This window comes from Chinchilla lanigera, unplaced genomic scaffold (assembly GCF_000276665.1).
Source record: "Chinchilla lanigera isolate Chin_1 unplaced genomic scaffold, ChiLan1.0 scaffold00080, whole genome shotgun sequence".
NCBI classification, from domain to species: Eukaryota; Metazoa; Chordata; class Mammalia; order Rodentia; family Chinchillidae; genus Chinchilla; species Chinchilla lanigera.
Window position 1 is genome coordinate 1,834,788 of NW_004955481.1, and position 25,151 is coordinate 1,859,938.

General features: G+C 56.7%; 1 protein-coding gene across 1 annotated transcript; it reads right to left on the bottom strand.

The window, feature by feature from the left end:
• Nucleotides 1-5,106: 5,106 nt before the first annotated feature.
• On the bottom strand, nt 5,107-24,946 carry Doc2b (double C2-like domains, beta; the record flags this gene model as incomplete). Its single annotated transcript, XM_005402918.2, is given in 8 exon segments — nt 5,107-8,164; nt 8,714-8,810; nt 9,988-10,069; nt 16,924-17,081; nt 20,200-20,326; nt 20,468-20,577; nt 22,053-22,127; nt 24,867-24,946. Coding segments are annotated over 8 exon segments (866 nt in total), but the record flags the coding sequence as incomplete, so codon positions are not given.
• Nucleotides 24,947-25,151: the final 205 nt, after the last annotated feature.

Below are 25,151 nucleotides of genomic sequence, written 5' to 3' on the forward strand. Positions count from 1 at the left end.
CTTCACCAAAAAATGAATTCCAAGACTGGAAAGAAAATAAAGGAACAGAAAAGATACAAACCTTCCCAATACAGTAAACCATCAGACTGCAGAGATGAACAAAAGAGGAGGAAAGAAGAAAGGACATCTTAAAAAGTAGAAGAAAATTAGTAAACAAAATGACAGGGATGACTTTAGTCTCAATAGTAACACACATTGCTGTAATCCCCCCACTGGGGAGGCTGAGGCAGGAGGATTGCTGTGTGTCCGAGGCCAGCTTGCTCTCCATAGTGAGTTCAAGGCCAGTCTGCACTACACAGCAAGACTCTGTTTATCCAAAAAAAAGTCATGTTGAATGTAAATGGATGAAATGCTTCAGATAAAAGAAGCAATTGTGCTATGTATATCTAATGAAATGTCAGTCTCTTTAGGGGAGGTATCAGGAATCAAACTCAGGACCTTGGCAGCAGGCACTGTGCCACTGAGCTAAATCCCCAGGCCCTTATTTTTTTTTCTTTTGTCTTTTTGAGACAGAGTCTCTATATACACTTCAGGCTGGTCTCGAACTTGCAACGATCCTCCTGCCTCAGCCTACCGCCTGAAGTGCTAGGATTACAGGTGTGCGCCACCACACCTGGCCTTCATTCAGTTTTAAGAAAAGAGAAATCTTACCATTTGCAATATCATGAATAGGCCTGGGGGACATCATGGTAAGTGCAATAAACCAGGCACATACGGACAAGCACTCCTTCACATGAGGCACTTACAGTAGTCAGACTTACAGAAGCAGAGAATGAAGTAGTGCTGAGGATGGGGTTGTGGGGAGTTGTTCAACAGGTACAAAGTTTCGGTTTTTGCTGGATGAATGAATTCTAGAGATCTGCTGTACAGCATTATGTCTACAATTAACAATACTATAGCTGGCAGTGGTGGTGCACGCTTGTAATCCCAGCACTTGAGAGGCTGAGGCAGGAGGGTCCTCATGAGTTTGAGGCCCGCCTGGGCTACATAGTGAGTTCAAGGCCAGCCTGAACTGTGAGATTCTATTAAAAAAAAAAAAAAAAGAAAAAGAAAAGGAAACCATCACCACCAAATACTATACAGTGCACTTCAGAACGGGGTGGAAGGATATTTCTCATTTTGTGTTCTTACTACAATTTCCATCCCCTAAAACAGTGATGGCGAACCTTTCAGAGCTTTCAATGATATAAACAGCCCACTGTGCCATGTATGCCATAGAAAGTTCTAAATGCTTCACTGCTCTGAGGTAAAAACTCATGCTGGGAAGGCTACCTGGCTCACAGCCGGCCTCTTGGGAGCCACGTAAAAGCTCCCAGCCCTCTTATCTCTGGATAAGAGGTCTGCCCAGGCTGGCCCCAAATTCCTGGACACAAGTGATCTTCCTGCCTCAACCTCCTCAGCAAATAAGGGCTTTTGTAGGGAAACGGGGCTGTGACAAACCAGAGGCCACCAGGCGAAGGTAACCTCTGCACTCTCTCCAGATCAACAGCCAGCTCCCGAGGGTGCCCCTGTGCAATCCTTCCCAGCAGAGATCCTGGTGGTTCTGGAAGCCAGAAGAACGGGTTGACCCTGCAGTGGGGCTGTGGGCCCTGGAGTCTCCTGGGAGCCCTGCACCCATCGCAGCTGCTCCCAGCAGGGATGCCCAGCGCTGAGAGTGTGGATTCCGGTGCCACACACTGTGGATTCAAGCTCCAGCCCGGTCTCTAGCGCCTAGGCAAGCTCCTTTGTTCCCCAGTCTCCCTATCAATAAAATGGGGACTGAGCTGGGCGTGGTGGCGCACACCTGTAATCCCAGCACTGGGAAGGCTGAGTCAGGAGGATCACTGGGAGTTCGAGACCAGCCTGGGCTACAAAGTGAACTCAAGGCCAGCCTGAACTGCATAGGGAGATCCTGACTCAAAAAAAACAAAACAAAAAACAAAATGGGGACTCAAACACTGTCTCTTAACAATGAGGACGAGGGGCTGGGGATTTAGCTCAGCAGCACAGCGCCTGCCTGGCAAGGGCGAGGTCCTGAGTTCGATTCCCGGTACCAGAAAACAAAACAAAACAAAACAAAACAAAAAAACCAATGAGGATTAGATGGCTTCATGTGACAGCAACCTGCCTGTGGGTGAGACTGGTTGGGAGTGTAATTCTGGCCCCTTCTCTCTGCTCCCTGTCTCCCTACAGTCTCTGCAGACGCTCCTTCCCGCTGAGGCAGCAAAAGAACTGGCTGGCTCTGCCCCCCACACCGCCCCTGCCCGGGTCCTGAGACCGACATGCAGCTGATGCTTCTGCAGCGCACGCCTGGGACCGCGGTCTCTGGAGGAGGCTGCGCGCAGTCCGGCCTTGCAGCGGATGCTGGAGGCCATCCCAGGACGTCCTTGGGAGCAAGCGGGGCCCCAGCCGCATCACTGTCCACTGAGGGACTCCGAGTAGACCGTGCCCCCCCACCACGCCCCCAGGCGGCCCGGCCTCTGCTCTGAGCGCAGCTCGGCCGCGCTGGAGCCGGAGTCTCCCTGTCTGTCAGTGCTGCCCTTCGGGCCCCGCTTCATGACGTCCTGTCCCGTTTTCCCGCTGGGAGATATCCATGTAGTGGTCCCAGAAAGAGTGTGGCACAGTGCCTGCTTGTGTCCCACAAACCCTAGGGACCAGGGCTTCTCTGACAACGCCAGCTCCCCCGACAGTCTGCTCCGCTGCCGGCTGGAGAGGGAGGGGACTTTTCCTCCGCCTCGGCCTGGCCTTTCCCTGAGCTCTGCGGCCGGGCTGGCTGCTTGGCGTCCTGTGTGGGAGCTGAGCGGCTGGACACCACCTGCCAGTTAGGGGACTTGTTATCCACGGGCGGACAGCGGCTCCGAACCCGGCACCCGGTCGGATCCTCCGCCACCGAACACGCTGGGCGTCTGCCGGGTCCGGCTCCCAGCAAGAGATCCCGGGCCCACGCGCCTCAGCGATCGGCGAAGACACACAAGAATGGCGCGAGGAGGCCACCCGCTTCCCCTGCGGTGGCCCGTTCTGTTTCTAGGACGCATCTTCTCTTTTTTTCAAAGCACCCTTTCCTCCGAGTACTTCTTCTCCTTTTTCTTTTCATTTTCTTATTTCTGCCTTAAATAAAGTCATCTTTCACATCCACCAACTGTCCTGACCCATTCACTGACTGGACAAATAATAACACTGGAGAACACTGCTGCTCCTCCCTACCCCATCGGCTGAGTCCTGGCTCTTCCCTTCCCTGTCTTCCCTCCTTTCACTTCCCCCCCTCTTCCCCGCTGCAGAACAGAGGCCCTCTCAGGAGGATCCCTGTGAGTTTGAGGCCAGCCTGGGCTACAAAGGGAGCTCAAGGCCAGCCTGAACTGCATAGCAAGACCCTGTCTCAAAAAGACAAAACAAAAAGAGGCCCCAGACACATGGGTTTGGCTCCTTTCAAGCAACATACAAGTTGGCATGGTTTTTCTTTTTTTTTTTTTTTTTTTTTGAGAGAGAGTCTCCATATGCAATTCAGGCTGGTCTTGAACTCACTTAAGTAGCTCAGGCTGGCCTTAAATTCACGGGGATCCTCCTGCCTCGGCCTCCTGAGTGCTGGGGTTACAGTCATACACCACCACACCCTGCAAATTGAGTTTTTATCTATTTGCTCAAGAAATGCTTACTGAAGGAAGGCTTCCTGTGTGCCCAGCCTGAGTGTAGGTCTAGGAGTTACTGAGATAAATAAGCCGTGAAGAAGAGCAAGCAGAGGAAAGAGTAAAAGCTAGAGGGCTGTGCATGACTGTAACCCCAGCACTGAGGAAGGCTGAGACAGGAGTACTGCAAGTTCGAGTTTACCTGGGTAACTTAGTTGAGTCTCTGCCTCAAAAAAATAAAATAAAATAAAATAAAAAGAGCTAAATATGTAGCTCAGTGCAAACGCCCTGGGTTTAATCCCTAGTACCACCCACTCAAACAAAACAAAACAAAAACCCAAAGACAACACCACACAAAATTACTGGGTGATAAACGCCGAGATGACCGAGCAGAGTCCTGTGAAGACTCTCGCGAAGCCTGCGGCGTTGGAGCTGAGACCACGTCCCGCCGGCGTCCGAGCCGGGCAGGGCTCCCGCTGTAGATCACAAGAGCGCACTCTGCCTAAGGCGGGCAGAAAGGGCACATGCGGGACGCGATCGCGCGGGGCCGAGGATGGGCGGCAGGCTGGAAAAACGAGCAGCTCACAGGCGCTGGTGAAGGGACGCCGGCGCCCAGAACCTGGACCAGTCAGGTGGCAGGAGGGTCTGGTCAGGGTGCAGCTGCCACCGCTCCGGATACTGGGCCTCTGGCACCGCAGGACCGCGGGGGCGCATTTCCCAGAGCATGGAAGTGATCCCTACCAGGCGGTCGGTCTGTTAGAAGGGAAGCGACTCCTGGCTCGCACAGAGCAAAGCCTGTCCGCACAGCGCCCTGCGCGACCCGGCCCTGGCCTCCTGGGCGCTGGCTGCTGCCTCCTCGGGGCGCAGCTCCCCCTCATCTCTTCCTCTTGCGTTGCCTTCCCAGGGGCGCACGACCTCTGGGTCCGCACAGCCGCTCCTTCCCTGACTCCCAGGTGCCCGTATTTTTTCCTGTCGCCTTCTAGCATGTGGTTATCGCATTTTGTTTGTGGGTGATCTGGCGGATGCCTGTCAGGTTCTTGGGATGAGTGGCTCACAGCACGGCACACTGGTCCCTGCGTGCGGGCTCGGGCGGCCTGCGCTTGAATTCGGGTTGTCACACCCAGCCTGTTTCCCTAACTGTAGCTCAGGTGCCTGCCTGATCTGGGTTCTTTTTTTTATCTTTTTGAGGCAGGGTCTCCCTGTGCAGTTCAGGCTGGCCTTGAGCTCACTTTGTAGCTCAGGGTGGCCTCGAACTCTCAACAATCCTCCTACCTCAGCCTCCCGAGCGCTGAGATTACAGGCGTGCGCCACTATGCCCGGCAGTCCTTTTTTTTTTTTTCCGGTACTGGGAATCGACCTTAGGACCTTGCGCCTACCAGGCAGGCGCTTGTGCCGCTGAGCTATCTCCCAGTCTCTACACCTAGGTTCTTGGCAAGGTCCCCGCCGTCTTCCCTTTTCATTGCACTTATCCTTCCAGTGTATTAAATGAGTCTCCAAGCTGACATGAGCGCAGTATGACGTTTCCATTGACTTTGGGTTATATGTCATTATAAATATTAACAAGTAAGATTTAGAAAGGACACCCGTGGGCAGGTCAAAGTACAAAAATTATCGTGGGGCTGCAGTTTGAGGACGGTTTCTGCAGCCGTCACATGGTAGCAAAACGGTGCTAAGCAGTGCACGAGTCTGCGTCGACGACAGCCAGAGTTCATGCATCGGGAGGTTCACTCGGTTTGAGAAGGAACAAAAGGGCAGGACATGCACAGCCCGGGCTCGGTGGGCGGACGGGCCGGGGAGGTGCAATTCCTCGCTCTCGCCACTAGAGGTCAGGAAGTTACCGCCTCAGGGTTGGAAGACGGGCCCGTCGGGATTGGCTAGAGGTGGCGGGGGGCGTGGCGGGGATCTGGGCGCCCGGTGGGGAATGCAGCGCACAGGCGACCCCTGGTTACTGACACCTGACTTTGGAATGATTTCTTTCTTTTTTTTTGGCATCACATTTCCTGTCTCCGTAGGGCTGAGGGACCAGAGGAAAGATGCCTGTTTTGGGGTCAAAGGCAGAGTCGATTCTGCAGCTTTTCGAAGTGCTTTTTCTTTGAGATGCAATGTGTACCGGGCCTAGAACAGAGCCAGGACCCTGGACGGCTGTCCCTGCGGCCAGGGCGGGGTGCCCCACCTTGGCCTGGAGCTAGCTGGCCACAACCCTGCCTGCTGGTCCCTGTGGTCAGCGGGGACCCTCTTCCAGGACAGCCTGGGGCAGTAGGGTGCTGGGCTGGCTGCCAGGAATCCTGGTTGCTTGTCCCAGCCGGACCTTTTCCTCTCAAGGCCTGTTTCCCCACGTGTCTCATAAGGAGTCGCACTAGGTGGGGTCCACCTGCCCTTGCGGTTTTGCCTCTTGGCACTTTCACATCTCCATAGGCCGCTGCGGCCCCTGTGGGAAGGAAGCACTCAATAAGGCAACGCTGAGATCCCTGCGGCTCACCCGGTCACAGGGCCCCTTAAAAACAGGCCACCTCCCACCTTGGCCCCCAGGGTTTCCCATTCCAGCCGCAGCCCCAGCCTCAGCCTCCTTGATCCCGGGCACAGAAGCCAGGACAGGCAGCGGAGCCCAGCGGCAGGCTGCGGGCTTCCGGAAAACCTGAGGAGCACAGATGGCTTCAAAGCCAGTTAAAAGGCGAAGGGGACAGGACAATGACAAGGCCCCACATCTCCACCATGCACCAGACCTGAGCTCCTCACGTTCCAGGAGGAGAGGACCTGCTCAGTGCTGATGCCCGGGCAAGCAAAGGGGCTGTGTCTGAGTCCCGGTTCTCCCCCTACCAGCTGTGACTTTGGCAAACTCTGGTCTCTCTGAGCCTCATAGGGGCAGGCGCTGCTCCCCTCAGAGGGTGGTGAGGATGCATGCAGACCGCGCCCGGCAACCTCAAGCCCCGAGGCAAAGCCTTCCTCTGGGTGGGGAAATCAGTTTCTGCGAGCAGCAGGTGTGGCTGGGTCCTGCAGTCCTGTTTCACAGCCACCTGGGAAGGGCTGACGGGCACTTGGGATTTGAACCGTCACCTCTGGCCCTTTGGATGTGCTTTGCGCTCGGAGCCCAAGGTTCGGCCCCCATGCCTGTGGGCCTAGCGCCCGGCTGACCTGAAGTGTGTCCAGCACGCTGGCCTGGGGTGGGGGCTGTGCATCCCGGCCCAGCTGTGCTAGGGCTGCAAGGCCGCCATGGGCAGTCCCTGGCCCCCTTGGTCCGGACGGATTGAGCATGGGGCTCTGCAGCGGCTTCGAGGCACCTCAGTTCTGCATTTGTTCACCCCCAGCTCCGGCGAGCACCTTCATGCCTGAACCCCCAAACTGTGACGCTCTCAGCAGCTTCCCAGAGAGAAAGCCTTGGCAGGACCTCTCTCAGCTCCTGGCTTTTCCAGAAACCAGGCCCTGGACTGCTACTGGGTACTCCTGAGACACTGGATCACACGACAGGGCCCAGAGGCCGAGGGCAACCCCGCGGGCCCTTGAACACCCTGCTTGAACCCCAAGGGGGTGGGGAAGGGAAGCTGGTGCTTGTTTGCTTCTCATGCCAGAGGTGCCCTTTTCTTTTCCCCATGCAGCTGGCCGACACGCAGGCTGAGCAGAACCAGACAGGTCTGAGGACTGAACCCAGCCCTGCACCGCCATCTACTTCCCCACCTGCCACAGGCCCAGCCCCTGCCTGAACACCCTCCTGGCCCCTCGCCTTCCTCTCCCCGCCCGGAGCCTTTGTGGAACCCTCCACTACCCGGACTGTTCCTCCACTCTGCCTGGAGACCCCTCACCCTTTAAGGCCTTGCTGAGGCACCACCTCCTCCCCAGCTTCCCTGCCTGTCTGTCACTGCAGCCCCAAGGCTGGTTTGGCCTTCCTCGGCCCTGGTTCGCGTCTAGCTCCTGACTACAAGTTGAGGGCAGGCCCATGCCTCACCCACGGGCAGGGGCTTGAGTGGAGCCCTCAGCCTGCAGCCTCCAGGAACTGCACACTCGGCTCACAGCCCCCTTCCGCCTGCCCAGCCAGGCCGGGAGAGGACGGCTGTGGTCGGAAGCTCTTCTGACTACTTCGTCCAAGTCCCGTCCTCCGCCTGCCCACAGTCTCCCTCCTCTGCTCTCTTCGGCGCCAACCTGAGCACCTGCCTGTCTGCACTCCCCCCGCCCCCCGACCTCTAGAAAGTCCTCGCCGCTTCACGGCCAAGGCCTTCTCCTCCCACCGCCTGTCCACTGCGCCCCGGGAGGCGGGAAGTAGGCCTGGCCCTCTGCCCTCCCTTGTCCCTCGGGTAGCCTGGGTGCTCTGTGTCCGAGCAGGCGTCTTGGATCGCGCCCAACATGGGGGCCACAGCCCTTGGTGACAGCCGAGGGAGCCCAGGGCCGGGCCTGAGCGGGCCGGGGGCAGGGGCGGCGGCGGCAGGCGGGCGGTCAGTCGCTGAGCACGGCCCCCGGGAGCTCGTTGGTGAGCGTGTGCCAGCGCTCGATGCGCTTGTCCTTGTTCTTCAGGCAGTCAAACCAGTGCTTCAGGCGCTCGCCCTTGGCATGGATGCCCAGAACCACGCCGCCTGCGGAGGGACAGCAGGGATTCAGCCGTGCCCGACTCGAGACTGAGGCCCTCTCGGATTCTGTGCTCTGATGCCAGCCTCTCCCGCTGCCCACCGGGCTGTGAACGTGGATGTTACCTGGCCTCCGTCCCAGCCCCCGCCCCGCAGCCCGGGGCCCAGGGGTCCTGCGCTTCCTCCTGCGCGGCCAGCGCCGTGCTGGGCAGGTGCAGCCCCGCGAGTCAGGGCCGAGGAACAGGGACCAGAAAGCAGAGGGGCAAGGCAGCGCCACTGCAGCCGTCGTCCCCACCAGGAACTCAGGGCCACGTGGGCTCCGAGTCCAGCCCCAGGTGCTAGCCACGTGTCACTGTCCCAGCGTGCTGACAGAGTGCTGCGTGGCCCTCTTACCCTCTCTGGGCCTGTCTGCTGTCACGGAGGGGGCAGGCTGCATGACGTCTGAGTCCCTTCCCCTCCTCCGTGGCCAGCAGGGAGGGCTGTGCCTGAGCCAGGGCCAGCGCTGTGGGCCACGGCGGGGAAGGTGCAGTGACGCCGTGTCCCGGCGGACCCGCTTACCAATGAAGTCGTTGGATTTCCCAATGTCGTAATCCCAAACCGTGACCTCCAGGGTCTTCTTGGCCAAGTCCCCGTGCTTAATCTCGTAGCAGAACTCCTGCCGGCCAGAAGGGGAGCATTAGGGCCAAGGCCACGTGGCCAGCAGGGGTCTGCGAGGAGGGTGGGCTGGGCCGTACCTGGGGCTGCCGAGGGCAGGATTGGGTGGGTTCTCAGCCCTCTCACTCACTTCTGCCTGAGGGTCCAGGACAGGGCCCCATCCCTCACCCGCCTCCCCTCTGCCCCGGAAGCTGTGATCTCCACATGCCCATCAGTCCCCTTCCTGTGACTCATGGCACAAAAACGAGTCCTTCATCCTTGACCTTTTTTTTTTTTTTGGTACTGGGAATCAAACTCAGGACCTTGTGCTTGCCAGGCAGGCGCTTGTGCCGCTGAGCTATATTCCTGGCTCATCCTTGACTTCTGGGCTGGCTTTGCTGACCTCATCCTTTTTAGGGGGTGAGGTGAGGTGATACTAGGGTCTTTGCCAAATCCCTAGACCTTTTTTATTTTGAGACAAGTTCTTGCTAAACTGCCCAGGCTGGGCTCAAATAAGATCCTCCTGCTTCAGCCTACTAGAGTGCTGGATTACAGGTCTACATCACCACAACTGGCTGACTTTTTTTGTGTGGACCCCTCTCCTGCCAGCTTCTGAGATGCTCTAAAATCAGGTATTTCTTCCCTCTGGACACAGCTCTTCCCTCAGCTGCCTCTGGGTCCCTGGCAAGGCTTAGGCTGTGCTCAAGGGCCCTCTGCTCATCCACCACCCCTTCTCCAGGCAGGACCGCCTGATCTGTGTCTCTAGCTGTGACTACCCCCGGGCTGAGGACCCTAATATCCACCTGACCGCTGCTTTCTGGGGCTTTCTGCTTTCTTAGGGCATTGTGAACCCTCACGCTGCACCCAGAGCTTCTCCTCATGTTTACATCCCCGTTCCCAACCTGTCACTGCTCAAAGAGCACGGAAGTCCCCTAACACTTGCCTCTTTCTACCCCTACATCTGCCATGGCCACAATCCCAATGGATCCTCTGCAGAGCTTCCCCGCCCCCCCACCTACGGCACTGTGGCCTGGTGTGGCCCGGCGCAGCCTTGGTTCTTCCCACAGCTGGGTGCTGTCAGCAGCGCATCCCCCTCTCCTGCCTCCTCCCACAGTGCGCCTTGGGAAACCCGCTTCCCTCCAGGCCTCCACCCTGGGGCAGACCCGGTGCCCGTGCCGGAGCCCCGGCCGCCCTCGTACCTCATTGAACTCTGGATTCAGGGTTTTCTTCTTCACCGCTGTCTTATGTTTGGATTTCTTGTCCACATCTGGCTTTAGGTACCTGGAATCACAACCAAGGGACAGGCAGGGGTGAGGAGAGCCTCGGGGCTGCAGATGCAGCCAGCAAGGCTGGGCAGAGCTCTTGTCTCTGCAGAGATGTTTCCGCCCTGCTTCTTCCAATCACAGGGCTCCTGGCACAGCCTTGTGGGCAAAGGTGAGTCAGTCAACTGCATGTGGGCCCCACAGTCCCCGGGGAGAGCATGTTCCTTGCCTCTGGAAGCCTAGGTTTTGTAAAACTTGTATTTCCCACCAGAAAGACACTTAGCAGAGATGGTTCCTTCCTCAAGTTTTTTTTTTTTTTAAGAGCAGGTTTATTGATATATAATTCACATACCATAAAATCCACCTGTCTAAACTGTAAAATCTATTTCTTCAGTCCATCCCAGAATTGTGAAACCATCATCACGTCCCCCTCCGAGCTCTGAGGAAGGGAAAGGCCTTTGGGGAGTAACCGGGAGGCGTCCCAGAGAGAGAGAGGCGCTAGCCAGACCACCTGGCTCCTGCCTTCTCTCTCTTCCGTCTGTAGGTACCCTGCTTAGACTCCTGCACCCAAGGCTCGGTGTGTCGCAGTGAGTTGCCCAAGGAAAGCGGCAAGGCTCAGGCGGTCAGAGGTGGGGATACGGAAGGCCTGGATCCGGGTGTCGGACTCATCCACGGATTCACTCAGGCCGAGTTCAGAGCTGAATGAGCTGCTATGAGGCAGGCTGGCTGGCGGTGGTCGCGGGAGGGTGTATGCCTGTCCCTGGCTCCTGCCTTCTCTCTCTGCAGCTCCCCTCCCCCGTACCCTTCCACCACGCCTGCTTGGAGTGGGCCGACCATGGGCTGACTCCTGTGAATGCAGCGCCCCTTGAACTGTGAGCATTGTTCGGAGTCCCACTGACGGGGAAGCTGACTCACACAGGCCCTCACCCTCCTTCGCAGAACCCCTCACCCTGTCCTCGCGCAGACCCGAGTGTGCCGAGCGCCTCCTCCTGCGGGGTGTGCGCTGGGGTCAGAACCACACTGCTCTCACCATCACCAGCTTCCTGCTCCCCAGCTCAGCGGCTGGTGCTGGGTAGGTCGATAAGCCGAGTGCCTGATTTCCCTGAATTCCCGGTAGTGAAATGACAGCAAAGGCGCGTTGGGGTCAAGCTTCTTGCTTCATCTGCAAACTGCCCTCCAGAAAGGCTGTGTGGCTGACACACAGGCCCCTGGCAAAGAACTAGCCCTTTAATGCCTTCGCTGGAATCTCACTGTTCTTTTACTTAGCATTTCAGAATTGTGACATTTATTTATTTATTTATTCATTTGTCCTTTTGAGGCAGGGTCTCACTATGCAGTTCAGGTTGGCCTTGAGCTCACTTTGTAGCCCAGGCTGGTCTTAAACTCACAACGATCCTCCTGCCTCAGCCTCCTGAGTGCTGGGATTACAGGCAGGCGCCACCACGCCCTGCTGAATGGTGACTTTTATTACATAAACGGTACTGGTTATTACAGAAACAGTGGAGGGTGTGTGGTGACAAGGGCTGTGGGTAGGAGAGAGATGAGGATTTGTGTGCACACAAACGCTAGTTTGTAGCAGCTTCATATAACGCCTGAAACTGGAAACAAGCATAAGCCCTTCACTGGTGAGCTGATCAACAAGACTCGCGGCTTACCCGCGAGGTGGAGGGCTGCTCGGCAACAGCAAAGACAGAGCTATTGGCACAGACAGCTGCAGAGGCTGCTGTGCCGACGATCCCACACCAAGAGACTACACAACGCCTTTCTATGAAAGTCTGGAAAAAGCAACACTATCAAGACAGAAAACAGGCCAGTGGTTGGAGCTGGAGAACCTTCTGGGCCCTCTGTACACTTTGCTCTGTACCCTTTCCAACCAAGGGCTGAAAATATTTGAAAAAGACTTGCGTCTGTACGAAACACTTGCAGACGTCTGCCCTCCTTGCTGTTGTTCCTCACCAAGAGAGTGTAACGAGCACTTATGAGCCAGGTGCGGCGGCACATGCCTGTCATCCAAGCTACTCAGGAGGCTGAGGCAGGAGGAGGATTCAGTCTGAGGCCAGCCTGTCTCAAAAAATAAAAAGGGAAGCCAGGTATGGCGGTACGTGCTACAGTCCGGCACTTGAGACTAAGGCAGGAAGATCAAGAGTTCGAATCCAGGGCGGGATGTTGCTCAGTGATAGAGTTTGCCTAGTAAGGGCAAGATAAAGCCCTGGGTTCAATCCCCAGCACTGTGAAAAACAAAAACCAGGGCCGGGGATATAGCTCAGTGGCACAAGCACGTGCCTGGCAAGAGCAAGGTCCTGAGTTCAATTCCCAGTACCAAAAAAAAAAAAAAACAAACCCAAAAAAAACAAAAACCAAAGCAATCACATTCACAGAGCATCTGCACTGTATTAGGTATTGTAAGTAATCTAGAGAGGACAAGGCACATGGAGGATGTGCGCAGGTTATGTGCAAACACCAGGCCTTTTTAAATGTATGAGGGACTTGAGTGGAGGTGGATTTTGACTCCAGGAGTCGGCTATATTCCATGTATTGACTGTGGCCGTGGTAACAAGATTGCACATGCTACAAGCTTCAAATAGGGAGAAGCTTACTGTATGTAAGTTATACCTCAACAAACAACTTAAAATTGGGAGCTCAAACGCACCCAGAGATGGTGAATTGTGTGTGTGTGTGTGTGTGTGTGTGGTATTGGGAACTGAACCCAGTGGCCTCACACCGTTGTATAATTTTGAGACAGCATCTCGCCTTCCCTAGGTCGCTGCTACTCAGACTGGGCTTGAATGCGCGATCCTCTTTCCTGGGATTATAGGCTCGGGGCGCCGCGCCGGCTGCAGTCCTTTGTGACGGATTTCTGCTCACGTGTTGGCATCGTTGCTACGTGTGCTTGTTGTTTCCTGTGCTGTGTCCTCTGCTGTTGCACCGGGGTGGGGAGCAGGGACGGGGAGCCCTGCAGAGCAGGATTGTGTCTCCCGGACGGAAGACTGGTCTGGGGTTTCTGTGCCCTCAGCCTGGACAACTCGTGTCCATCTGGTGACTCCTCACTGAGACGCTAGGCTGCCAGAGAGACGCGAGCACCAGGCCGCACGCAGTGCCCCTTGGGACCATCCCCAGCCGTGCCCCCAGGCCTCCGTCCTTCCCTCTGCCAACGCGCTGTTCCCGCCCCACGCCACAGACCCCTCAGAGGCCTGCCACGTGTCTTGTCAGGACCCTCCTGCTCTGGCCACCCAGAAGTGCCACATGGGGTCCTCTCAGCGCTGACTTGTTGGCCAAAGGCTCCTGAACCTCTGCCATGCTCTCAACACCCAGGATGGGGTCAACTGTCAGCGGTGGAGGTAGCTGTCACCATGAGCTTTATAAAAATGACGATGCGAATAAAAAGCCTTGACCACTGCAGTTTGCTCCGTGGCACCGGCCCCTCCCTTGCTCTCTTCTGGGGTCACAGGACCCTGTCAAGGAGGCAGCTGAGGGGCGCCTGTTGCCTCATTTCCCTGCTTTAGGAAAGTGGAGGCCTGGGTCCATGAAGAGGCCTTTCAGAGATAGGAAGCTGAGGAGGCCCGAGCAGCTAGGGCCTGTATTTTTTTTTTTTTGGTCTTTTTGAGACAGGGTCTCACTATGCAGTTCAGGCTGGCCTTGAGTTTACTTTGTAGCCCAGGCTGGTCTCAAATTTGCAACAATCCTCCTGCCTCAGTCTCCCGGGTGCTGGGATTACAGGCATAAGCCACCGTGCCGGGCAGCAGGCCCTGTCTTGACGAGAACAATTTCCCCAGACTTAGGAGTCTCAGTTCGAGCATCATTGTGATGCAGCTGCCCCTGATCTGCCCACTGCTGAAAGGCCACAGGCCTGGCCAGGGCTGCGAGGAGGATGTGGTCCAGGGGTCCGGCAGCTCCCCCCACACCAGCTGTCCATGGGCCTACCTGGGGCAAGGCCTCGCTTGCCTGAGGAAGCCAGGGCCAGGTGAGACCCTGCTTTCTGGGTGACCCGGTGAATTCCTGCCCACCTGGCAGGTGGGCACTGAACGTGACGTAAACTGTTGACAACGCTCTGGCCTCAGCTTGTATTTCGGTCTGAAGAGAAATCTAGCATTACGGGGAAGACGAGGCTCGCTGCTGGCCTCTGTGGTCCTGCACGCCTCCCTCCCTGGAGGCCCCCACTCAAGGAGACTCTGCACGGTTAAGAAACGCAGCGGCCTCCCAGTGTCTGCGGGATGGTGGCTCCAGGACAGCCCACATACCCAGACCCAGGGGTGCTCAAGTTCCACATGCAAAATGGCCCAGTGTCTGTGGTCACCCCACACAGTCCTCCCGTATACTGTACTTCGAGCCGTCTCTGGATTACCTGTAATACCCACTACAGTATAAGCGCCACTATGTAGATAGTTGTTACATTGTATTACAGACAATAACAACGAGGGAACAACGGTCTGTACACGTTCAGTATGGATGCAGCCGCCCCGCCCCACAAGCAGGACTCCCGGGTCCGCGGATGTGGAGGGCCGTCTATGAAACTGACAGGATTTGCTTTCAGGCTCAGCGTACTTTGGGTAGCTGTCCGTGTTAATCCGTCTAGCTCTAATTTATTCACTTAATCACATGACACACCACTGTATGCATGTGCCACCTCTTATTAATCTATTCTGCTGATGAACATTTGGAGCTTCCAGTTTATCACTATTACGAGCAATGCCGGCATAAACAGTTTCTCACCTGCGTGCAAGCTTCTAGGGTACAAACCTGGAGGGAAGAGAATGTGGCTGTCAGGTGCACACATTTCCCAGCTTCCCTGGAGACTGCAAGCTTTCTCTCCAGTGTTATAAGAAGTCTGCTGACTGTCCTCTGACACTTTCCTCTCCCGCTCAGCCTCTAAGCCACTGGACTACATTTTTTTTTTATTGTTTTGCTAAAAAAAATTTTTTTTTTTGAGACAGTTTCACTAATTTGCCTAGGCTGGCCTTGAACTTTCAATCCTCACGCCTCGGTCTTCCAGGTGGCTGGGCTTACAGGCATGTACCACTGCTCCTGTTGTAATTTTATACAACTTCTTTTTTTTTTTTTTTTTTGGTAGCAGGAATTGAACTCAGGACCTCACGCTTACCAGGCAGGCACTGTGCCACTGAGCTAAGTCCTCCGCCCTTACCCAACATTTGTATTGTACCTGCATGTAACTGTGACCTATCATGAGATCAAGTGTGACATTTTCTACCGGCAGCATTATGTTGGGACTCCAAAGTTTCAGATTTTGAAGTGTTTTGGGTTTCTGGTGTTTGGGCTGGAAATATTCAATTTGCACTTCACTCCTTTCAGTGGCTGAGTCATATTCCGCGGTATGGATAAACCCACATGTGTCTCTCCATTCATCAGTGGCGGGAGTTTGAGGTCTTTCCACTTTTAGCAACTATGAATAATGCTGCTGCAAACATTCGTGCAAACACTTTTTTGCGGATGTGCATTTTCAGTTTTCTCTGGTATAAATCTAAGAGCGGAATTGTTGGGTCCCGTGGTAACTGCGTTTAAATTACCCTCACGTACACATAGCCACCCTAGTACTGCGGATTGAACCCAGAGGCTGCACATGCGAGGCACGCACCCTACCACTGAACTACGTCCAGCCCTTTTTATTTATTTTATTTTGAGGCAGATCTCACCAAGTTGGCCAGGCTGCCTTGAATTTTCGATTTTTCTGCCTCAGCCTCTCCAGTAGCTAGGATTACCGGCATGTATCCCTACTCCTGGTTTGTGTTTAACTTTTGATAACTACCACTTGGTCTGCAAAAGACTGCAACAATCCTTACATATGATTTAAAAAGTGATCAAAAGAGCTGGGCGTGGTGGTGCACGCCTGTAATCCCAGCACTCGGGAAGTTGAGGCAGGAGGATTGCTGTGAGTTCAAGGCCATTCGGGGCTACAAAGTGAGTTCAAGACCAACCTGAACTGCATAGTGACACCCCTATCTCAAAAAGACAAAACAAACAAACAAAAAAAAGAGTGACCAAAATGTGACAGGGGCTGTTGGGTATGGTCCCGAGTTGTGCCATGAGGAGCCCTGGCCTCCCTGTGGGACCAAGATGTCTTCAGACTCCCTCCCCTGGGCCTCTTCCGTGTCTCCTCGGCCAAGACCATTCCAAGCCCTGCTCTAGCTCCTCGTGTCCGAGCTCCTTCCCCTCCTTTCTGTGGAGGAGGCCCTCTTCGAGTCCCTGCATCAGGGGACCCCCCTCCAGACGGGGAGACAACCGCCCAACCTGTGCCAGGCCCCAGGTAGTGAAGCTGGCACTGTGGAGCCCGTGCCACCCCTCTCCAGTGGCCGCTGGGTCTCACCTGCCCCTCCGAGCCAGAGCACAGCCTGTTCTGCTGTTCTGCAGCTCTTTGGCCCAGGTCACTGGCATGGCTCCCGGTGTCTCTCCTTCAGGCCACTGTCAGTGGCGGGGCTGGGCAGACCCTTTGCTGCACCTGTGGCCTCAGCACAGGGCTGGTGCCTTTGGACGGTCCCAGTGGTCTCCTCTGCCAGGTCTCCCAGCTTCCCTGTGACCCTTGGCCCTGGCTCCTTGTGTCCCTTCCCCCAACCTGCTCATGACTCCGGGGCCCACAGTCGCAGAGGGGTTTGTCTGTGGCACTAGGAGATAGCTATTCTTTGTGTGACCTAAGAAGCCACTTGGCCTCTCTGGGCCTCAGTTTTCCCACCTATAAAATGGGCTGGCCACATGTAATCCCTCAAATTGCCAAATGAGCCCTTAAGAAAACAGGCCCCCATGAACATGGTGTCCCTGCCCGTCAGGTGCCCCTCCAGTGCTGGCCATGCTTGGCCACAGTGCCAGACACCGTGTCGAGGGTGAGGAGAGGAAGCAGGCGGTAAGTCTGAGCTGTACACTCACGTTTTCACGTAGGGGTCCGAGTAGCCGTTGGCGTCCATGGCAGCCAGGTGTGCGCACCGCACGATGCCCACCAGCAGGCCCTGCTTCTGCGAGCTGTACTTGAGGGAGATGAGGATGCGGCCTCGCTCCTCCAGGGACTTGTCCTCCGTCTTGTCCACCTGTCGGGTGAGCAGTCACTCAGCGGTCCTCGCCTGCGCCTGCCCCACAGCCTGAAATGGCTTTCACAGCCCTGCACAGCTAGGCCCCGGTGCCAAATTGGACGGGACGCCTGGCCCTACGTGGGACCTCAGTAAGAGTGGTCTTCACTTTCTTCAACGGTCAAAAAAAAAAAATGAAAATAGTATTTCATCACACATAAAAATTATACGAAGTTTTCCAGGCGTGGTGGCGCATGCCTATAAACCTGCCCTCGGGAGGCTGAGGCAGGAGGATTGACATAAGTTTGAGACCAGCCTGAACTACATAGTGAGACCCTGTCTCAAAAACACAAAAAAGAGTTCAAAAAATTATATGAATTTCAACCTCAGCGTCCATTCACAAGGCTTTGCTGGAACTTGGCCTCACCCTTCCGCTTTTACCTCACAGTGGCAGAGCGAGGAGCTGTCACAGACGGTGGGGCCTGCAAAGCCTCACGGATTTGCCATCTGGCACTGCGCAGAAAGTCTGCCAACCCCTGCCCTGGCACCGGCTGCTTCGGCAGGTGGTCCCCACTCTGCCCTCTTCACAGCTGGGGCCTGATCTGTCTGAGCTCTGCGCCCCGTGCCCGCTCCAAGCCTCTTCTCAGGCTGAGTCCACTCCCAGCGCCCTGCTGTCTCCACAGCTGATGAAGTTCTGTCCCTAGGATGAGGCTCGGCTGCAGCAGCTTCTCCTAGGATTCCCTGACAACGGGCAGCTGGCTTTCCCGCCCCGTGGGGACCTGCCTCACTTCCTCCTGTCGCCATGCGGTGTGGCCACCTGCTTCCTCCTGTGTCTGCCTCTAGACTTGAGGTCCCTTGAAGACAGATTCTGCCTGTTTGATGTTTACACCCCGGGGCTGGGTGAGGGCCTGGCACCGACTAGCATCCGCCCACCACGGGCCTGTCCTAATGAAGGTGGGGACAAACAGAGGGACAGATGGTCACTCTGGGTTCAATTTCATGCTGGCTGCACCAGCCTGAGGCCTCAAAGAAAGGCCGAAAGGTCAGCCAGGCCCCTGCTGGAGGCCCGCTGGAAGGCAGGGTCTGGCGTGGCCCCTGAGGAGAGACAGAGTCAGGGCTTTGACCCCTTCCTAACTAGGGGCGGCTGGGAGCTGGGCAAGGAAGCCGCCTAGTCCCCTCCCAGTCTCCCAGTGCCTGGCACCCACCTCAGGGGTTGGCCCTCAGCTCCAGGTCCTGCCGTATCACCCACCCTTGACAAAAACCGGACGTGTCTCTACTCCCGGTCCTCCCAAGGTCACGCATTTCTTCTGGCCTCTGCTCCCGGAACCTCTTCCCCTGTACCTCTGCTCCCCCCGGACATACCAGCTGGAGCCCCGTGTCCCCTCCCCGGGATTCTGCTATGCTCCCCTTTTATGTGGGCCCACGCTATGCCCACCATTGCTCTGCCTGACACTGATGCGAGTCCCCATCAGCCACATCCACACCTTGCAGGAGGTGAGACTAGAAGGGAGCTAAGTTTTCAGGCATGGGAGATTATACTTTGGGTGTTTCATATGAAGAACACCAAGTGGGCTACTGTCCAGGGCTTAAAACAATGTACACAGACCATAAACACAAAATGCAGGGCCAGGGAGACAGCTGAGCGGCACAGCGCCTGCCTGGCAAGTGCAAGGTCCTGCGTTTAATTCCCGGGACCAAAAAAATCCCCAAGCAACCAACCAACCAAACAAAAAAACCCCACAAAATGCACCGCCAGTATGCATCTTTACTGGCGGAGCGGTTACCACAGACTGTTCTCTGAGCTCACTGCATGTCTCCTCCTGACCAGCGAGCGTGTAGCAAACGCAAGCAAAGCTCGGCAACGTCTGGATGCAGCTCTGGGTGCAGGCACTCTCACAAACACACACTCTTGCATCCATGTGCGCGCGCGCGCGCACACACGTCCCACACACTCACTTGTTTGTTTATGCGCATGAGCAGAACTCAGGAACACAACTATTGTGGCAGCCAGCACTACCTTCCTAAGTGATTTAGATCATTTGAAAAAACTAGGTTACCTGCGGTTAGTGACTAATAATAAAATAGAAAAGGTTATATCCATCACATAAATGTCTATGAGTGGGAGAGAATGTGACAAAAGAACACAATTTGATCAAGTTATGCAAAAAGCTGGGCTCTGGCAGGCAGCTCAGGCCGCGGGCTGACTTGTTTGTTACTAGGTCTGGCTTGGGCTAAGCTGGCCAAGAATCCACGTCCCAAGGACACCGGGCTCCAGCAGGCCGGGCACTGGGGGTGGGGGGTGGCTGTGGGTTTTGTCCTCCTGGGCGTTCCCACTGCTCAGGCCTGGAGGTTGGGGACAATGAGTCACTGCCAGAGTCCGCAACACTGGGCAGCTTCGGGCCAAGCATTTCTTTTGGCCTCAGGCCACTGGGGTGTCCTGGGCAATCCCTCAGCCCTTCTGAGCGGTTGGAGGACGAGGGGCAGGGAGAGAGGGCAGGAGAGCAGAGAGGGAGAGACCAGGACCCTGGGAGGGCTCAGCTGCTGCAGCCTGTCAGGGGCCAAATCTGTTCTGACATAATTTTCCAACAATGGCAATTTCTAGGAAAGAATTACGTGCTGTCTCCTCTGGGCATCTCACAGCCCTGCAAGTCTGACACGTTCCAATTGAGCTCCCGCGCAGCAGCGCCGCCCCAGCTGCTCCTAGTTAATGGCTGCCTCATCCTTCCGGATGCTCAGGCCCCAGATGTCACCACTGCCCTTTCTCGGCCGAGGCAGGTCTGCTGGTGCAGCCCGTCTAGCCCCCGCCCCCGCCAACTCCTCCACAGCTGGGCTGCACACAGCTCCTTACAGGAACCGCCCTCATCTTCTCCCTGAGCCCCAAACGTCACCAGATGCGGTCCCTGCGCTTAGCACTCTCTGGGACCTGGTGGCGCTCGGGGCGGAAGCCGACACCCTTCCTAGCCGCAGCGCCCAGCCTCTCGCTGCTGCCCTCACCGCCTCAGCCCTGAGCCTCCATCAGGCAGGAAGTTCTGTCTCCCACACCACAGCCAGGCCGGGGGTGGAGCGGGTGCTCAGTAAATCCCGCAGGCCCTGTGGCCCTGCAGAGGCACTGGATAGAGGGAGCTGGAGGCCCACTCACCGGCAGCTGCTTCTCCAGGCAGATGCTGAAAGTCTTGGTGTGGTTGGGTTTCAGCTTCTTCAGGGGCACTCTCGTCTCCCCAATGAACTCGTTGTGGCGGAATTTGTCCTCATCACACACGGAGATGCTGTGGAGCAAAGGGTGAAGGCACACCTCAGACGCCCTGGTGTCCCGATTTGCCTCCAAAATTGGGGGGGGGGTCACAAGTGGTGGGGGTGTACGTGGGGCGGCGCAGGGTGGGGCATAAGTGCCTGGGGGCCTCACGCACCGCAGGGTCTTGCGGATCATGTCCTCATCTGTGATCCCGTAGTAAGTGAGGGTCTCGTTCCACGTGGGGTTCAGAGTGTTACGCAGGGTTTTTGTCCTAAGCTTATTTGCCTGGAGAAAGGAAAACAGCTAGGTGAGTGCAGGAGGAAGCGTGCGGCCCCCAAAGATGGCCGTGTCCTCGGCCCTGCTCCCTGTGGGCGGACAAGGCAGAGTGGGCTGAGGCTACAGAAGGGGCTGAGGTTGTTGATTTGCTGAGTATAAAGCAGGGAAGGCGGGTGGGGTGGGGGTGGAGCTCAGTGGTCGAGTGCTTGCTTATTACAGCAACAAAACAACAAAATAAAAGGAGGGTGGAGATAATCCTGGATGATCGGAGTGGCCCACATGATCACAGGGGTCCTTAAAAGTGGAAGCGGGGACACTGAGGGAAACAGAGAGAGAGATGAGGCAGAGGAGAAGGTCAGAGAGATGTACCACGCCTGGCTTCTAACATGAGGAAGGGACTATGAAGCAAGGAACCCAGGGGGCTTCCAGGAGTTGGAAAGAGCTGAAAAATGGATCATTCCCTAGGGCTCCACAAGAACACAGCCCCATAGATTCTTGATGTTTACAATTTTATTTATTTAGTGGTACTGGAGAATGAACCCATGGCCTTTACACTGAGCTCCATCTCAGTCCCTCATTTTAAGACAGGGTCTCACTAAGTCGCTAAGTTGCCCAGGCTGGGCTCAAACTTGCGATCCTCCTGCCTCAGCCTCCCAGAGCGCTGGGGTGATAGGCATGCACCACCATGCCTGGGAACACCTTCATTTTTAGCCAGTGAAACCCATGTCAGACTTCTAACCTGCAGAGAGGTAAGATAATAAATATTTCAGCCACTGAGTCTGTGTCAGTTGTTGCAGCAGTCACAGGAAGCCGCTTGAGGGGACCCCACCAGCAGGCCCCGTGGTGGTGGTGGGGTGGGGGTGGCTTTGCTGGAAGCAGCGGCAGGCAGCTGCTGGTAGAGCCAGCCACCTCCCTCCCCTGCACCCCTGCATGCCCATTTGGTGCCTTTATTTAGGCTGCTCCTTTTGCTGGAATCCATGCTGTTATAAAGAATGCCTTCTGGGTAGCCCATGCAAGCCGGGGTGTTGCCTCTACTCTCTCTGTCTGCCTGTCTGCCTGTTGGGTCAAACATCATGGGGTTCCGTGGTCAAACAAACCTGGCAGAAGCTGCCCACTCTGTCCTGTTACAGAGTCACAGAACAGCCCATCAACACATTAAGGGCTCTGATAGGTCCTATGCTCAAAAAACCTGTTTAACAATGTTTCTCAGTATTATTTGACCATGGAACCCCCCCTTTTTTTTTAAACATATGATATTGAACTCCAGCCAAGACTCTTTCATATAAAAAAAAGGCTGGCCTGGAAATTCTCTGGTGGGGGCTCCGCCCCTCTCAGCAGGTAGGCAAAGCTGGCCCGGGAGGTCCCTGGGAGGCCTGGTGGTGCTTTGCGTGAGGTCCCAACAGCTTGCTTGGGCCCTGGGTATGTGTGCGTGGGCCTCCCTGAGAGCCCTGTCACGGTGCGCAGGCCTGGGTGGGAACCCTCACCTTACTGGCTCCTGGCAGCAGGTGCAGCTTGACGTAGGGATCAGCCAGTCCGTTGTGGTCCATTGGCTTCAGGCCCTGGGCAGAGGAGACCAGCAGAGGGTGTGAACTGGAAACTGGGGCTACAGAGCAGCCAGGGCCCCCAGGGGCCGGAGCCAGCAGATGTCTTCTACCTGGGTCCACTCACGGCCCTCTCCCCAGAAGCCCCGGCCCCTCAGCCCCAGGTGGGTGTGTGAGGACGCCTCAGTGCCCACGTGGCCTCCCCCACGCAGTGTCCTGGCCTGGTGTGGCTGCCAAGGATTGGGAGGGCTGCTTTTCTCTTTCTAGCTTCTCTGTCACGGAGGCCACGTGACCGGCCCTGCTCCCAACAGGGATAACTGTCTGACTTTGGCCTTTCTTTGGTCTGACTTCAGGCCTTTCCCTCTTCCCTTCCAAACATGGCTCCCTCCTGGGGAGTCTCTCCACAACCCCAAGTTCAAGGGATTCTCTGTCCGCCATTCGCACAGCTTCCTTGGTGGCGGTGGGAGAGGCTCCAGGTCCTGGGAGACTGGCTGAGGCCTGACTCAACTTTCTCTGGCGTGCCCAGAGTTCGCAGGCTCCACAAGATGGCAGCCCTCACTAACTCTGCTTTCAGAGCCCTCTGAAGACCCAGTCCAGAACCACACAGGACAGGGGCTTAGCGGAGGGCAGGAGCAGGCTTCACTCCCCGAATGCAGGAAGGAAGTTGGGCTATACGAGGCAGGGAGCCATCCCTCCCACCCCACCCTGACTTTATTCACAGAGGAACTGCAGGTTTTCCACACGGAGGGGTTGGGGGGACACGGACTCTCCATCGGGCCCAGGCTCCCCCCGACCCAGTGCCTGCCTTGGGGACACTCCCAGCCAGGGGCTGCCACCTGCCATCACCTGCTGCTGGGGAGGACACAGGTTGGCCTGAGATAGGCGTTCAGCTGGATGAGCTCTGAGTTACTTTGTGTCCTCAGCTTTATGGTTTGTAAGATGGAGTAGTAATTCCAGCTTCCCAGGCCAGGACAGAGGGAAGGAGGTAATGCAGGGACAGCACCTGCAGGCAGAGCGCTTGTTCCCATCCTGGACATGCCAGACCCCTTGGAAGATGCCAGAATGTCACCAAGGGCTGGGGTGGGGGTGTCTGAGCCGTGTAGGGGCCTCAGCTCTGCAGGCTGTGGGTGGGGCTGGCTTGGTGGCCCTGTGTGTCCCCAGGAGACTGTCCTTCCAGACCCAGCTCCCTCCTCCTGGCCTCCTGGCTTCTCCCACCAAGTGCCCGGCATGAAGCACAGAGTATGCCGGGGACTCTGACGGCTCTGCAGTTCTGGGACACCCATGAGGTGGGGGGGGGGACAGCTGCCAACCTGGCATGGGAATGCTCCTGTTCTGTGCTTTGGACCCTCGTGGCCACTTCTGCACTCTTCAGCCAGCAGATCCCAGGGCACACTTGGACACACTCGGCCTGGAGCGGAAGGCTGAGTGGGCACTGGCCGAGGCCATGTCTCTTTCCTACCACTGACTCCTATGGGAGCGCTGGCCTGTAGCCACTTGGGAGAGGGCAGGACCTTCTGTAGACCTCCGGGAGAGTGAGAGGGTGGCAGCCAGGGCCCGGGGAGAGGAGCTGGGGAGCTGTTTAGTGCCTGCACACACGTGTACACACAGGACATCTGGGGATGGGGGGGCAGGCAGGGAGAAGCCCTGGAGTCCAGGAAGGGGAGGTGGCTCTGGCCCCGGTGGCCTAGCACACGATTCCCCAAGACTGGACAAGCTCAACAAAGCTGGCTGAGGGAGAGGAGAAGGGTCCGGCCTCCCCCCGGTGAGGCTGGGGGCCACCAGGTGGTCAGCTCCGTTCTTAGGGTGGGAGTGGGCAGGGTGGGAGGTGGAGAGAGTGGCCTCGAGGTGCCCAACCTGGGCCTGGCCCGGCGTGCACTGTACTCACACCTGCACATGGCGGTCTGTGCGTGGTGGCCCAGGCTGGGGTGGCCCCCGGCAGCCTGTCTCTTGGGGTGGGTACAGAGCCACAAGATGGGAGCAGGAGGCAGCAGCAGGTCGGGGTGCTGGGGTAGGGTCTGGGCCCAGGCAGCTCTGTAGGAAGCCCCACCATCTGAGCTGGGCTGGCCCAGGCCCGTCCACAGCCCTACGGGGGCTCTACTGGCCACGAGGGCCCTTACCTTGCGAGAGAACATCAGCTTTGGCACCTTCCTCCCAGAGGGAGCCATTGCGGTGGGGGACAAGGGAACAGCACGGGTGAAAACACAGCTGACACGCCGCCTCAAGGGGAGCTGAGACACGGGGTGCACTGGGGACCTGGCCGGGCCACCAAGGGCTTCATGACACCCACAACCCTAGACGGCAAGGCTGAGAGGGCCTTCGGGGGTCAGGCCCAGAGGCTAATCTCCTGCCTAGGGTCGGCCTCCTTTGGTGGCACCTGCCGCACTAACACAGGATAGTTGTGCCCACCCACCGCTCAGGAAGCCTCGAAGCCTAAGGGCTAGGAACATGGGGTGGGGAGACCTCCGGCCATCAGCATCCCCCTCATACCCTCCCTCACGCGCAGCACAGAATCCCTTCACCCTCTTCTCATCCTTGACAACCTGTCCCCTAGAAGCCCAGCCAGGGCCTTCTCCCTAAAGGCCTTGCTCTACTGAGGCTTTTTGGGGAGCGGGCAGCTGAGATGGTTTAGGCAAGAGCTCCCTGCTTGTGCTGCTCCCCACACAGCAGACACCATGATGCCCGGGAAGGAAGGCGGGAGGATGGGCCCCCATCCAGCTCTTCCTCTCTGTCTGGGGCGGCGGGGGGTGCAGGGCCTACCTTGGCCTTGCTGATGGTGCAGTGCAGCGCGTTGTTCTCCTGGTCATACAGCAGGCTGAAGTCCAGGGTGCCCAGGGCGGCTGTGGACAGAGAGCGCGCAGGTCACGCTTGGGCTGCATCCCTGAGAGGTGTCCCCTCCCCTTCGTGGCTAGAGGAGCCATACTATTTTTTTTTTTTCTTCCAGATTCAAAAGATTAATTTGGAAAAATTGGCACAGGGCAAAGATATTCTTCATAATCCTCAGAATATTTGAATATGCAAAATCTTCATAAAATGTGGGCAGAA